This window comes from Schizosaccharomyces cryophilus (assembly GCF_000004155.1).
Source record: "Schizosaccharomyces cryophilus OY26 unplaced genomic scaffold supercont4.9, whole genome shotgun sequence".
Classification (NCBI taxonomy): Eukaryota; Fungi; Ascomycota; class Schizosaccharomycetes; order Schizosaccharomycetales; family Schizosaccharomycetaceae; genus Schizosaccharomyces; species Schizosaccharomyces cryophilus.
The window spans coordinates 24,494-37,451 of NW_013185632.1; the positions used below are offsets into that span (position 1 = coordinate 24,494).

The 12,958-nt window shown below is 37.7% G+C and overlaps 7 protein-coding genes across 7 annotated transcripts; 5 read left to right on the plus strand and 2 right to left on the minus strand.

Annotated features, from left to right (window-relative positions):
• The first annotated feature begins 359 nt into the window (after nucleotides 1–359).
• SPOG_04466 (sulfate adenylyltransferase) lies at nucleotides 360–2,699 on the plus strand. The gene has a single exon (XM_013170544.1). It carries the CDS (start codon nucleotides 838–840, stop codon nucleotides 2,308–2,310), a length of 1,473 nt encoding a protein of 490 aa, XP_013025998.1. The 5' UTR covers nucleotides 360–837; the 3' UTR covers nucleotides 2,311–2,699.
• A 69-nt stretch (nucleotides 2,700–2,768) lies between these two features.
• Nucleotides 2,769–3,458, plus strand: SPOG_04465 (membrane protein Mgr2). The gene is made up of 2 exons (XM_013170543.1): nucleotides 2,769–2,876; nucleotides 2,923–3,458. The coding sequence occupies exons 1-2, from the start codon at nucleotides 2,843–2,845 to the stop codon at nucleotides 3,240–3,242; spliced, it is 354 nt and encodes a 117-aa protein (XP_013025997.1). The 5' UTR covers nucleotides 2,769–2,842; the 3' UTR covers nucleotides 3,243–3,458.
• A 127-nt stretch (nucleotides 3,459–3,585) lies between these two features.
• SPOG_04464 (uncharacterized protein) lies at nucleotides 3,586–6,051 on the minus strand. Its single transcript, XM_013170542.1, has one exon. The coding sequence runs from the start codon at nucleotides 6,036–6,038 to the stop codon at nucleotides 3,942–3,944; it is 2,097 nt and encodes a 698-aa protein (XP_013025996.1). The 5' UTR covers nucleotides 6,039–6,051; the 3' UTR covers nucleotides 3,586–3,941.
• Nucleotides 6,052–6,206: 155 nt separating this feature from the next.
• SPOG_04463 (uncharacterized protein) lies at nucleotides 6,207–9,945 on the minus strand. Its single transcript, XM_013170541.1, has one exon. It carries the CDS (start codon nucleotides 8,283–8,285, stop codon nucleotides 6,402–6,404), a length of 1,884 nt encoding a protein of 627 aa, XP_013025995.1. The 5' UTR covers nucleotides 8,286–9,945; the 3' UTR covers nucleotides 6,207–6,401.
• SPOG_04462 (DASH complex subunit Ask1) lies at nucleotides 8,581–9,898 on the plus strand. Its single transcript, XM_013170540.1, has 3 exons — nucleotides 8,581–8,646; nucleotides 8,696–8,843; nucleotides 8,906–9,898. The coding sequence occupies exons 1-3, from the start codon at nucleotides 8,630–8,632 to the stop codon at nucleotides 9,662–9,664; spliced, it is 924 nt and encodes a 307-aa protein (XP_013025994.1). The 5' UTR covers nucleotides 8,581–8,629; the 3' UTR covers nucleotides 9,665–9,898.
• Nucleotides 9,833–10,651, plus strand: SPOG_04461 (trafficking protein Pga2). The gene has a single exon (XM_013170539.1). It carries the CDS (start codon nucleotides 9,961–9,963, stop codon nucleotides 10,351–10,353), a length of 393 nt encoding a protein of 130 aa, XP_013025993.1. The 5' UTR covers nucleotides 9,833–9,960; the 3' UTR covers nucleotides 10,354–10,651.
• A 174-nt stretch (nucleotides 10,652–10,825) lies between these two features.
• On the plus strand, nucleotides 10,826–12,917 carry SPOG_04460 (actin cortical patch protein). Its single transcript, XM_013170538.1, has one exon. The coding sequence runs from the start codon at nucleotides 10,883–10,885 to the stop codon at nucleotides 12,638–12,640; it is 1,758 nt and encodes a 585-aa protein (XP_013025992.1). The 5' UTR covers nucleotides 10,826–10,882; the 3' UTR covers nucleotides 12,641–12,917.
• Nucleotides 12,918–12,958: the final 41 nt, after the last annotated feature.

Genomic DNA, 12,958 nt, shown 5'->3' on the forward strand with positions numbered 1-12,958 from the left:
TTAATGAGATAGAATTTCGTATCGTTAATCAAGTTGCTTATACCCTAAAGACAGGTAAAACAGTGTAAGCGTCGTAATAGGAAGGATGATGGAGAGGTGTCAGTTATGTTTTTTATTATTTATGAATTTGGTGAAAAACTCCTTTAAATATATTTTAGTTATTCTAACAACTTTTTTCTTATAACAGTGCATATTTATTCTAGGCATATGATGCATATTAAATATTACATTAAAGCATATATTCAACCATGAAAAGATATGCATAATCTATTGTAGCATATGCTTATTCGCGTTTAAAAGCATATGGAGAATGATTAAGGAAATAGCTATATTGGGATGTTTGTTGGGTAGGAAAGAAAGAAAAATGTACAAGGTGAGAAAATTGTTCTTATACCGAATATCGCTCGCACGACAAAAGAGGAAGACGTTCATTAAAAGACAATTACAGAAAATGCAAAAGTGGCTTTTTTTTTCTTTTCTTTCTTTTCTTTCTTTTCTTTCTTTCTTTCAAGTAGCAAATTCTCTAAATAAGTAACTCAACGGAACATAAACGGTCGCTTCAAGGTTAATAAATTGAAATAAAAGTCCGTTAAACGAATACAAGAATAATCACGACATTGTGACTATTCAATTGCAAAATCACCTAATTAAATTATGACAGAATTTAATGGATTGTAAGAGTATTTAATTTTGGGTGTTAGCTCTATAAGAATCGTCTTCCTTTAACTCCCTCCTTTTTTATAAGAATATTTTTCCTTTCATCGGAGCTTAGCTAGCAGATTACGAATTGCATTCTATTATTAACCCTTTTAAAAAGAATAGAAACGAAAACACATCATGAGTCAAACTGTCTTCAAAGATATTTTTGCTAGAGACGCTCCTTTTCGTGAGCAACTCAACAAGGAAGCAGCATCTTTGCAAAAGATTATTTTAACGGAACGCCAATTTTGCGATCTTGAGCTTATTTTAAATGGTGGTTTCAGTCCTTTGGAAGGATTTATGACTGAAGAGGACTATCTAAGTGTCGTAAATAACTTGCGCTTGAAGTCCGGCGCAGTATTCCCTATTCCCGTTACCCTCGATGTTAGTGAGAGCCAAGCCGGTGCCATTAATGCTTCAGAGCGTATTGCTCTTTTGGATCCTAGAGATGAACAGACGATTCTTGCTATCCTCACCGTTGAAGACAAGTATGTTCCCGATAAGGTTGTCGAGGCTGAGAAGGTTTTTGGCGCTAATGACCGCGCGCATCCTGCAGTAGAATACTTGTTTGGGACTGCTGGTAATGTTTATCTTGGTGGTAAGCTTCAAGCCGTTAACCCTATACGCCATTTTGATTTCGTTGCCTACCGCTATACCCCTGCTGAGCTCCGTTCTGAATTTGAGCGTAATAATTGGAACCGTGTTGTTGCTTTCCAAACTCGTAATCCTATGCACCGTGCTCACCGTGAGCTTACTGTACGTGCCGCTAAGCAACACTCTGCTCGTGTGTTGATCCATCCAGTTGTTGGTATGACCAAGCCAGGTGATATTGACCACTTCACCCGTGTTCGTGTTTACGAAGCTATTCTTCAACGCTACCCCAAGGGTTCCGCTAAACTTTCTCTTCTTCCATTAGCTATGCGTATGGCTGGTCCTCGGGAGGCCTTATGGCATGCCATCATTCGCAAGAACTATGGCGCTAGCCATTTCATTATTGGACGTGACCATGCTGGTCCTGGAAAGAACAGTCAAGGCAAAGACTTTTATGGCCCTTATGACGCGCAATACTTGGTTGAGCAATACTCTCACGAAATTGGAATCAGCATTGTTCCTTTCCAAATGATGACTTATTTGCCTGATGAGGACATCTACAAGCCCGTCGATCAAGTTGAACCCGGTACTCGCACTCTAAACATTAGTGGTACTGAACTTCGTCGTCGCCTTCTCGTAGGTGCTCATATTCCTGAGTGGTTTTCTTACCCTCAAGTTGTATCCATCTTGCGTCAATCTTATCCTCCTAAATATGCTCAGGGTTTTGTTTTGGCCGTTCCTGCTACTGCAGATAAGCTCGTCCCTAGTGCCTTGATTTCTGCTCTCAATGAAGATGGTCGTCGTCACGTAACTTCTGTCTCCCGTTTGGACACTACTTCCTTAACTTACGCTCAGGAACTTCAACGTGCTGGTGCTGCCGTCGTTGTTTCTTTGGCTGATGCTGATAAGTCAATTCAAATCCCAGCTAATTGGGTTCAAGTGAACATTGATCCCCATGAAACCGTATCCGAAGTCACTTTTACTGTTCTTTCTCAATTGTCAGATGAGGGCTATTTGTAAAAACAACTGACCTAGTTGAAGGTTATAATCTTTCTTCTTCCTCAAGTGGGCAATGTAAATTTCCCCTTCATGAGATACATAAGAAGCCATGTTAATACCTTTCTTTCTTTACACTCAGTTTCTGATTCTTGTTTTTCTTGTTTATCTTGTTTATTCATGTTCAGTTTTGGCACTACAAAATCAATCCCCTTCTTTCATAGGTTGTTAAGATGTAACTGCTCAAAATATGATTAAAAATTATGATATCCAATAGTTTTAGTGCTGGCAACTTATATGAAACAGAAAAAAATTGTAAACAAAAGAAGCCTTCCCTGAAAATTCAATAAACTGTAAATAAGTACAAAAGGACCCAAGTTTTATTTTGTATTATTCAAATCAAATTTATTTGATTTCATTAACAATCCTCTTTCTGTTTGTAATACGTCTCGATTTCTTTATTGGTCTTTCGCTCTTTCTTGAAGCTACCCTTTACCTGAAACAAGGAAACTGCCAACTCTTAAACAAAAGTACCACCCGATACTATATAACAAGAATGCAAGCTGTTCAGCCTTCTACAAGCGATAAGTGTAAGTCAGAAATAATGTAAGTTATAATTCTAACGGATTTATGTAGTAAAGATGGGAGCTATTATGGGGTCGGCTGCTGGGCTTGGTATTGGTTTCCTTTTCGGTGGCATGGCCGTGCTAAGATATGGTCCTGGTCCACGCGGTTTTTTAAGAACTTTGGGTCAGTATATGCTTACTTCTGCCGCTACATTCGGTTTCTTCATGTCCATTGGTTCGGTCATTCGTAATGAGGATATCCCTCAATTGGAATACAAAGGCGTTGAGTGGACGCCAAGGTTAATGCAACAACGTTCAATCTATGATCGAATCTTAGCAGAAAGCTCCCGTCGTGGGGAGACTACATCCAACACCTCGAATTCTAAGTAGTTCAATACTCGTATTGTCTAATTTTTCTTAGAGCAGATGAACGACTTGCAAGTATTAGCTGACAGTTTTGGTTTCAAAAAAATTAGAAAATTTTGATCCGTTAATTTTGGATTGATTCTAATATCAGGCTTTGTTGAAAAATAGGCACTAGCACTAGTATACATCGTGAAAGTCGTAATGAATTTTCTAATAATGTCTACAAACTTATATCACCAATGTAGCAACCTTTAATGAATAGTAAGTAGATCTTTATGTCTGGTGTACTAAGTTTTGAATTATTGTATACTGCTATATAAACAAAGCGATATATACAAGAAATATATATATATAAGTAAAAGGAAAATCGAAATCAAAATCAAAATGGATTTCATAATAGATAGAGTTTAATGCTATAGAAATTGAATGCAAGCAAAAATCAAATAAAAGAGCGTGGAAGTATAATAAATGCTTCGTGAAAATAAGTTCATCAATAATTGCCAAAAATAAAAGAAAATCGTCATCAAAACTTATCAAATGAGTATTCACGCACAAGTTTTATGGTCGATGTACATAAGGTAAAATAAAATATTTTTGCCATAGCTGGCTCTTTTATGGTTTTCCCCCCAAAAAAAAGAAACAAGATATGAAAAAAGGTTTATGGAGATCCAAAATCGTGTAATAGAATGAAGGAGCTTGAGGAATAATGCTTTACTAGAAAAATCACTGGACGTCTTTGGCAACTTCCGGTTCTATGCGCTTGTCTGAAGCAGAACGGATATTTTCTTCTTCTTCAGAGGCATCCTTACTGCTCAACGAATGTTGACTCATGATTTCTTGACTTTTCATTTCGACTTCTAAAGTTTCTTCATTTTTGTGTTCATTATTCTCTTCGTCAATTGGTTTTTCTGACGCCGAAATTAAATCAACGGCGGCTTCTTCATGTATCAACTGACTGTCATCAACCCGTTTCCCTTCTTCAACTTTGCTCTCTGGTGAACCAAAATCAATAAGTCCAAAGTCCATCTTCTTATGGGAATTTAGGTTAGCAAACAATTCTTCAACTTGAAGCTGTTTGAGAGTAAGATTGTTTACAGCATCCCTGTCCTTTTCCTGGTGTTCTTTCTCCAGTTCCAAAGTATTTACACGAGAATGCAATAATTCATTCTCTTTTGTTAGAACGTCCATGTGTTTTTGGATGGCTTCCTGCTTTTCTCCGTCCAAAGCTTCGCTCGTGACTCCTGATTGAGTGTTCATCGCTTTCACGACACTGAGTTCTGCTTGCATGGCAGTTAGTTCATCACGTAAGTTGTTTATCAACTTCTTTGAGAATTCATTCGACTCTCTTTGCTGTTCATATTTTAACTTTAGTTGTGAAATTTGAGCGAGAAGATCTTTCTCAATAAGTTTGTTCGCTTTCTTTTCGTTTTCTAGTTCATTGATTTTTGATTCAAGCAGCAACGAGGCTTGCTGCATTTCATACTTCTCACCATAAAGCAAAGAACACTGAGAATGGAGATCTCTTATTTCAAAGGACGGCATCTGCTTGTTATTTTTCGTCATTACATCGCTTGGATCATTGGATTCGGGAACAGTATTCTCCTTTATCGACTCATTGGAATTATGTTCAGCTTTTCCTAGCTCTCCCTGGAGAGATTTAACCTGTTCACTTTGAGCTTCCACGACTTTTCTAAGTTCATCGATCTTCTTGACATTTTCCCCTTTAGTAAATTCCAATAATTCTTGGTTAGTAGAGTAAAGTTGTCTAACTCTTTGGTATTTTGTTAACAAATGATTGAGCAAAAAAGAAAAAGACTCAATATCAAAATTGGGTTTCAGGTGCATTTGAACCTGTTCTAGTTCGTGAGAGGAATCTACTTGTAAGTCTTTGTGTTCATTTTCCTGTTGAAATAAACGATTTAATGCTTTCCAAAAATTCAGTATAGAACGAGGTGCAATGTCTTTCGCATCTGCTTCCTCTTCGAGCTTCCTTTCATGCATTCCTTTTAGTAAAATCTCAAGATGTCTAACTTGCTCTAATAATCTCTCTCCAGCTGTCATATCAACAACATTAACCACAGAAGGTTCATGGACAGATGAACCCATGGAATGCACTGTTTCGAGCATCCATCCCATACGCTCAACAAGTTGTTGTATTTCTTCATGATTCATCACTTCTTCCTCCTCGATTTCTTTTTTCGTCTCATCATCCTCGTTTTCTTGAGATACTGCATTCGAATCACTTTGTTGTTCACCGTTTCTTGGCTGTTTCTTGATTTCTCGAATGCAAACAGCAACCATATGCTTAAGCAAAAAGAAATAAAGCTCTGATAGTTTTCGTTCAATAACCCATATTTTTGAAGAGAGCTCTCGTACTTTTCTAGAGCATTGCTCATAATGCTCAATGGTGCTTTGTTTATGTTTACCTTTTTTTTCCTTGGTTTGCGCAAGCATCAGATTTTTGGCAGCCTCGCGGATTTTAGCTTCCACAGCAAGTTTCTTTACGGACACATCCAAATTTCCCTGAAAGATTTTTATCTTCCTTTTAATTTCCTCAACCTCTTTACCATTTAAGCATTCGAAATCGCTTGCATCTTTTACAGCTGACGAGACAAGTAAATCTTGCATATCATTAGGCAATGGTTGACTCCCAGAATGTTGTTTTTCTCTCCTATTATACTTAAAATTTGGGTTGAAGGGATTAAACACCTGTGTAGTTAAGAGAACTCCTGAAGACGGCGGCTCAGGGTTTCCGTATTTTTCCTTTAGCTCTGGTTCATATTTTTCTGTAGTAATACATGTTCCTCCACTCATTTCCATACTTCAATCTTGGTTCTTAGATATATTTGTTTGTTTACGTCTAGCCTAATATATAAACAGTTTCTTGTTTCCATGACAACCAAGGCAGGTAAATAAACAAAATCTGTTTTAAAAGAAACTTTGTCTATGATTGTTTCATGAAGTCAACGAGCGTATTTAATTTTTCAACGGGCTTTAATTTTCTGAATTTTTTCAACTTTTCATGAAAAAAGATATCATTATTCCTAAAAACCTAACATAAGCTATTATTTATATAGGTTAAACAATTGTAAATTGTAAACAATTTAGCATTAGCATAGTTCATTTTTCTGTAATTTAAAGCCATGAATCCAGGTTGAAGTCATGGATAAATAGAGAAGTTTCTTAAACTTGCTGCATCATCACTTCTTGACAGTTGGAAGTACTTTTAACTGGTTGCTGCATATTGGTATCCGTATAATTTCTGAAATACTCCATTTGATAGTCAAGGAAACCATAGTGCTTGTCAAGATGAACCAGATGAGGGAATGACCTGCCAAGAAATTCTAAATGCTGCATAACAAGGAGCCAATTCTGAGCAGATCGGGATGGTGCGGTACTTAACAACCTCATAGTCTTTGCATCGTAAGTTGTAAAATCTCTATCGACGAGGAAAAAAGAGGTTGCACTAGCTGTTTTAACCCCAATTAAACGTGGCTGATTTTCAACGCAGAAAAAAGACGAAATGGGCACAGTATGAAGCTTGGGATGTCCAATTCGACAAAGGATTACTTGTCGCTTCCAAAGTGACAATAGGGGATCGGTTTCTTGTTTTGAGGCAAAGTCAGCAAGGTGTACCCAAAGAGCACGCTGTTGATTCAAAGGTAGACTTTCCATAATATCCAATTCAAAAAGAAATTTGACGGGATTTTTTTCCAGCTCCATTATATAAGCAATTTCATCTTCCTTAGACCTAGACGATTGAAAATCTCTGGCCCTTGCTAGAGTTCGATGAACCTGATAGTTATACTTTTGTAAATTAGTTGGCAAGATTAAAGCGATGAAGCGCGTCTCCATATAAGCAAGTTCTCGTACAGAGAAAGGCATCTCCGATTTATCTTGCTGATTTGAGTTATCTTTAACTACAAAAGGAATATGGTTAAGACTTTCGACCTTAAAAGGAAGCTGTTCCCAATGAATTAATCGTTCTTCCTGAGTTTTTCGAAACATCCAGCGGGAAGCCTTTTGCTGAATATTAAACAAAGAAAGCTCTTTAGCAGTGTATTCGTATTTTTCTAAAGGAAGAAGACTATCCTCTTTAAATACAAAAAAATAAGTATCTTTTACAGTATGTCCAATAACTAGATCATTGTTCTTCGCCAGTTCCACATACAAATCTAGAATCTCTTTACGCTTCGGTTCATTTCCCAAATGATAATCGGGAATTTCTGAATCTATGACGAATAGGCCAAAGTCATTAGCTTGCTCTGAAGAAGCTTTGCTTTCGTTGCGTATGGTTTCAAGCTGAGATACGGCTCGCAAACGATCGTTTGTTTCTTGAACCTGGACAGAGTGATTTATAGACTTAACGTTCTGCTCATTCATTGCTGATTGAACGCCTTCTTCGTTTGCCGCGTTGAAAGAACCTTTGTCAACATCTATTTCTGAGCTTCCTGGATTTGTCGCAAAATATGCTAGCTTTTCTGCTAGAGCAGAATGAGCCTTTGCAGCTGCGACTCTTGGTCCATCGGGCATGTATTTTTCATGCTGAACAACAAAACCAGTGTCTGGTCCATCCAAAAGATACTTCCTAAGAAGGTACATAAACTTTACATCATAATCTTTAACATCAAAATTGGAGTCTGTCAAAACAAGGTTATCCCTAATTTCGTCAAACCCCCCAATCTGCTTAAGAACAGGAATGTATGCTGGGTCGCTTACTAGCTCGATATAAGGATCAGTTGAGTTACCTTCAGCAGCTCCATTTGAGGAGCTTTCTTTTCCTACTTGAAGGTTTTCAGAAAGTTTACGAACCCACTTGAAAAAGCGCAGCTGATGGCTGCTCTTGGTTGTCTGACTCAGCCTTGATAAGATTGAGGAAGAATTGGGATCTGAAAGTTGTGAATCGGTATCGGAGAAGGATGATCCTACATCTTGTGTTCTAGCTTCACCGTTAACAGCAGTATTAACGCTGCCTGAGGATACGGAGTTTTGCAAGCCAGAGTTCTGATCACTCAAATGAAATTCACCATTGTTGAAGGAATTGTCAATCCCCGATCCATTCTTCATCTTTTCAATCCCTTTTGGTACTGGCAGAAGACAGGTATAATGGTTGTTTACATCTTTCTTAAATAGTGCAACAAGCGATATTCCGTAAACAAAATAAACATTGTCAAAGCAAAAATCAATAAAACATTTACTGATATTCAAGATGAACAGACGAGAAGAAGGCACCTAAATATTAAATGATCCATGTATAGATTTTGTGTTGCAGAAAAAATAGAGATATATATTTATTTAAATTCTTAAAGAATCCCTGAAGAATTTGTAAAGTATCATTGTTTTTCAATCTGTACTATAATTACTCACAGCTGTGAGGTTGAAGAGAAGTCTATTTCGTGAATGCTTCCTCAATGAGTCAACTGGAAAGGTATTGAAGACAAAGAGGAAACTATGCACTAACATTTGAATTTTTTTAGATTAGAAAGATTGGAACAGTCAATTACATTAGCATTGTACGAAATTGATGCGAATTTCGCGAAATGTAACAGAACAGTGTCGACTCGAATTCTTCCAATTATAGAGAAATATACTAAGAACTGTAATAATATATGGGAGTCATCAAAGGTACGGGTTGAGGAGAGGAAGAAAGTCTTTTCCACTTACGTGCATTTTACTAATGCAACCAGTTTTGGAAGCAATTCTTCGAAACAAGCGCTAGTGTCTCGCTCTCTGGAGTCGAAGAACCAGTCCAAGGGTCTGAAAAACCGAAAGAAGGTTTTGTATCCTCAGAATCGAAATATACAGACAGCGGTGATCCAAAAATCGAGGAAGATGAGGAGGATACTGAAACGTTTTATCAAAACATTCCTTCGTCTTTCGGGCACGAAGCTTTTGAGCCTCAAGAAGTAAAGGATGAACAAGTTACTCAGTCTACTCCCAAGAAAGACACATCCTTTGAAAATCTTTCTTTAGAAAATGCGTCTTTAACACCGATACCCGCGCGTTTGCAAACCCCAGCTCGAAAGATCGACGAAGCTAATCTGCAACATACTGGACGTAGTGCTTTGTTGCACAGAGTACTGGACACGAACTGGCACGTCCAGGTAACTCCTCACGAGAAGAAGAAGTATGAAGACATGGACATTGATTCTTCTCCTCTCATGTCTCCTTCTCCAATTGCCATGAAGATGGAGACCATCTCAGCACCCGGAGATAGAACATCAAAATCCGCTTTGTCTATGTTTTCGGAATTCGAGCACGAAAGCAACGATAGCCTTATGCCAAATGGAATGTCGCCCCCCAAAACTATTCAGTTCAGTCCTCATTCTTTAGGCGACTCCTTCAATCGTACTGATGGTGAGCGAAGTCTTTCTTTGCAAAGGAAATTCGATGCTTTAAATGATTCCAATGAAAATATGATAAAAGAGGAGAGTTGGGAACTTTAGAAAATTTCCCGTTTCCTTTGTACCTTTTTATTTTCTTGTTCACTACTCTGTACTCTATTTGATGAATATTCTGATTATTCTTATTTTTTTATCGACTTTTGTTTGTTTTTCCTCTATTTGTTTACTTGTTTGTTTATAACTTAGCATATCGCAAAGACGCTTCATTATATAAGATTGTGGTTCCTGCTACCAAGTCCAAAGAAGTCAGTAGAAGTACAGAAAGAAGGATCTGGGCTTTGGAAAAAACCAACCATCCAAAGAGTCTAAATCAAATTTTTATACTTTTACGCTACGAAATGAATATTGACTTTACTGGTTATTTACAATCCTACACTATAAAGGATTGGATACGTATCTGCATCTACATTTGTGGATATCTCTTACTAAGGCCCTACTTGATGAAAATTGGAGAGAAGCTTCAAGAGAAGGATCATAAGCGATCAGAAGAACAAGGATATGTCGACCCTCAAATGACTCATGGAAGAACAGAGAAGTTTCATGGTGAATTTGACACAGATGATGAGGATGAAAAGGAAAATCCCGATGCTGAGTTCCGCTGGGGCTATTCTGCTCGTCGACGTATCCGCAAGCAAAGAGAAGAATATTTCAAAAATCAAAACAAATCGCCATTGGATGCATACACGGAAGATGACAATGATGCAGACATTCAAGAACATCTCCAAGACTAAGTGTTCATTTTCGAGTGAAAGGAGTTTCTGGTTCTTCTAAATTGGCTCGAAGAAAAGCATAATGGCTGTTTATTAATTCTTCATTTTAGTTTTTCTCCCTTGAGTGTTCAATGTATTTTTGGCGTTCGTTCGTTTCTCGTTTTCTTCCACCTGTTTTCTTATATAATTACTCTAAAATCGTTGAACTCTCTTTTGTTAATTCATTATATGCTTTCTTTCATTATTTAATAAAAGATACTTATAAGACAAGGTAACGTTTCATCAAATGAACGACTAGACCTCATCTTTCGTAAATTCCACTCTATTCATGTAATGTGTAAGAATTCAATTCATTTGAGAGCTAATTGATTTCCTTGAGGCTTACGAAAACAAAAAGACAAAAGCGAACTTTCATTGATCCTCCAAATATCCAAGCCGGCTTTGTTTATAATTTATCGAATTTTTACGCACACTCATTATTTGGGATTGTGCATTCGAGTAATTCAACGAACTCTACGTCTTGTAGGAACTAAGATAAGTTACTTTACTCATGATTCGCTCTTTTAAACGATTCTTTTTAAATTCAGAAGAGCTTCCTCGTGAGGCCTCGTCCTCCCTTTTGATAACTCTTTTTCCTCAATGCTTCATCAGCTCTTCCGGTAATGGATTTCAGCGAGAACCTACTCAAGTAGCAGTTCATGTTCAAGGATGGGTTCGAGAGGATCCTAATGGAACCCCATTTGGTCGTAAAGACCGAGTTATGTTAAGTCTTCTTCGTCGTTATGTTGGTCTTCCTCCTCAGGAAACTGTTGATTCGAATTTAAGTCTTCCAGAAGGAATCGCATCCATGAATGCAACGCCTTCAGTGGAACATATAAAAAAGTCCAGGGAAAGTAAAGGACATTCGCAGAGTGAACCCAATTTAAGATACTGTGAACAAGAAACGGAAAATGTCTCCACGGGTCAATCCAATACCTCTGCTCGATCTTATTATAGTCTGTCCAGCTTTGTTCAAAAGTTCATGATCCCTTCAAAGGAGAGCAGTTATATTTCGTCTATAGGATTAAAGCAGTGTGAGCATAATTTCATGACACGCTCAACGTATTTGTTGAGCCGTCCGGTTAAAAACAAAACCGTTTTGGTTCGGATTTATTCTACAGATGACAACTTTCAGGAACATTGCGTAGCTGAATTCAAAGCGATAACTGACCCAAATGGATACTTTATATTAAAAGAGGCAATTCCGTACTTTAAAACGAGAAACAATAAATTTTCAGTGGAAGCCATTGCCATTCGTTCTTTTGCAACGTCGGAACAAGCTCGCGCTGTATTGAATGAGGTTCCCATTCTGAGTCGTACAGGTGTTTCAGTCATTTCTGATATAGATGACACAGTAAAAAATACGAGGGTAGTTGAGGGACCAAAGAAAGTTGCAGAAAATACGCTCTTGGCACCTTTGACAAATCAATACATAGAAGGCGTTTCCGACTGGCTCCGTATTGTGACAAATTTAGGCGCTACTTTACACTTTGTAAGCAATTCCCCCTGGCAGCTTTGGCCTATGATCTCTGAATTTTTTGATACCGATAATATACCATTCGTCTCTTCGTTGCAGTTAAGGCATTTTAGCAGTGTTATACAAAACCTAGTTGAGCCTGCTGCTCAACGCAAGCGTGCAGGTCTTATACATACAATTCGAAACCTTGGCGATAGGAAGGTACTTTTGATTGGTGACAACGGAGAACAAGATTTAGAAATCTATGCTGAAATTGCGACGTGTTTCCCCGATCGGGTGCTAGGTATCTTCATCCGCGACGTGAAATCCGACTTTCATGCTAATGTGCAACCAAAAGGTACCAACGACACATCTCATCTGAATACTATTGCAACTACTGCACCAACTGGAAAATCAGGCGAGCATACTGCTAATGAGTCACTAAATACAAAGCCGAAAGACGTGGATAATGAACAGGCTTCAGAGTACTATCAACTAGAACAGGAGCAAGGAACCGAGCCTTCAACATTTCAATTGCATCGCTATTATACGTACCGTATCTTCGTTGAGGATAAAAAAGCAGGATTTCGAAAACCCAAAACACAAGTAGAGCACGCAGTGACAAGGTTGCCAAATGTTCATTACCTTACACCGTATTCCAGTATCAAGTACTCAAACAATGACATTCAGGACTGGTATATTCAGTTGGCACGTGCTCGAGGGCAGGTCGCACAAAATATACCTATTGTTATGTGGAGAAAGGGCGAGGAGTGCATTTCATTCACAAAAATGCTAATTGATGAGCATTTATAAGCTAAGAATTTAGCTGTCCTGTTTTGGCAAAGACGATTGCAATGTTTTGTTAGAATATGGAAGGGAAATTTAAAAAAAGAAGGGAAAGTAATATGTTTATATTTGATGACCATCTCGTAAACGAAACGGACTTTATTGCAAGAAATAATGATTGATGTTTGAAACGAATTATTATATCATGTAATTTTATAGTGTGATTTTATTTATAGATAAATAAATTATCTACTTGAAAGCTACCAAGGGAAAATATAAAACTAAAAGGGATTTTAGTTCAGCATGTAAACATTCAGATTTTCTTAGGGTGTAGTATTGCTGTTG

What these genes read in the sequence shown, in the direction of transcription:
- SPOG_04464 (XM_013170542.1), bottom strand. Translation starts at nt 6,038, where the DNA reads ATGGAAATGAGTGGAGGAACATGTATTACTACAGAAAAATATGAACCA.
- SPOG_04460 (XM_013170538.1), top strand. Translation starts at nt 10,883, where the DNA reads ATGATTCGCTCTTTTAAACGATTCTTTTTAAATTCAGAAGAGCTTCCT.
- SPOG_04463 (XM_013170541.1), bottom strand. Translation starts at nt 8,285, where the DNA reads ATGAAGAATGGATCGGGGATTGACAATTCCTTCAACAATGGTGAATTT.
- SPOG_04462 (XM_013170540.1), top strand. An exon ending in ATATATGGGAGTCATCAAAG is followed by an intron (nt 8,844 to 8,905) that starts GTACGGGTTGAG and finishes TAATGCAACCAG; the next exon opens with TTTTGGAAGCAATTCTTCGA.
- SPOG_04465 (XM_013170543.1), top strand. Translation starts at nt 2,843, where the DNA reads ATGCAAGCTGTTCAGCCTTCTACAAGCGATAAGT. An exon ending in GCCTTCTACAAGCGATAAGT is followed by an intron (nt 2,877 to 2,922) that starts GTAAGTCAGAAA and finishes GGATTTATGTAG; the next exon opens with TAAAGATGGGAGCTATTATG.
- SPOG_04461 (XM_013170539.1), top strand. Translation starts at nt 9,961, where the DNA reads ATGAATATTGACTTTACTGGTTATTTACAATCCTACACTATAAAGGAT.
- SPOG_04466 (XM_013170544.1), top strand. Translation starts at nt 838, where the DNA reads ATGAGTCAAACTGTCTTCAAAGATATTTTTGCTAGAGACGCTCCTTTT.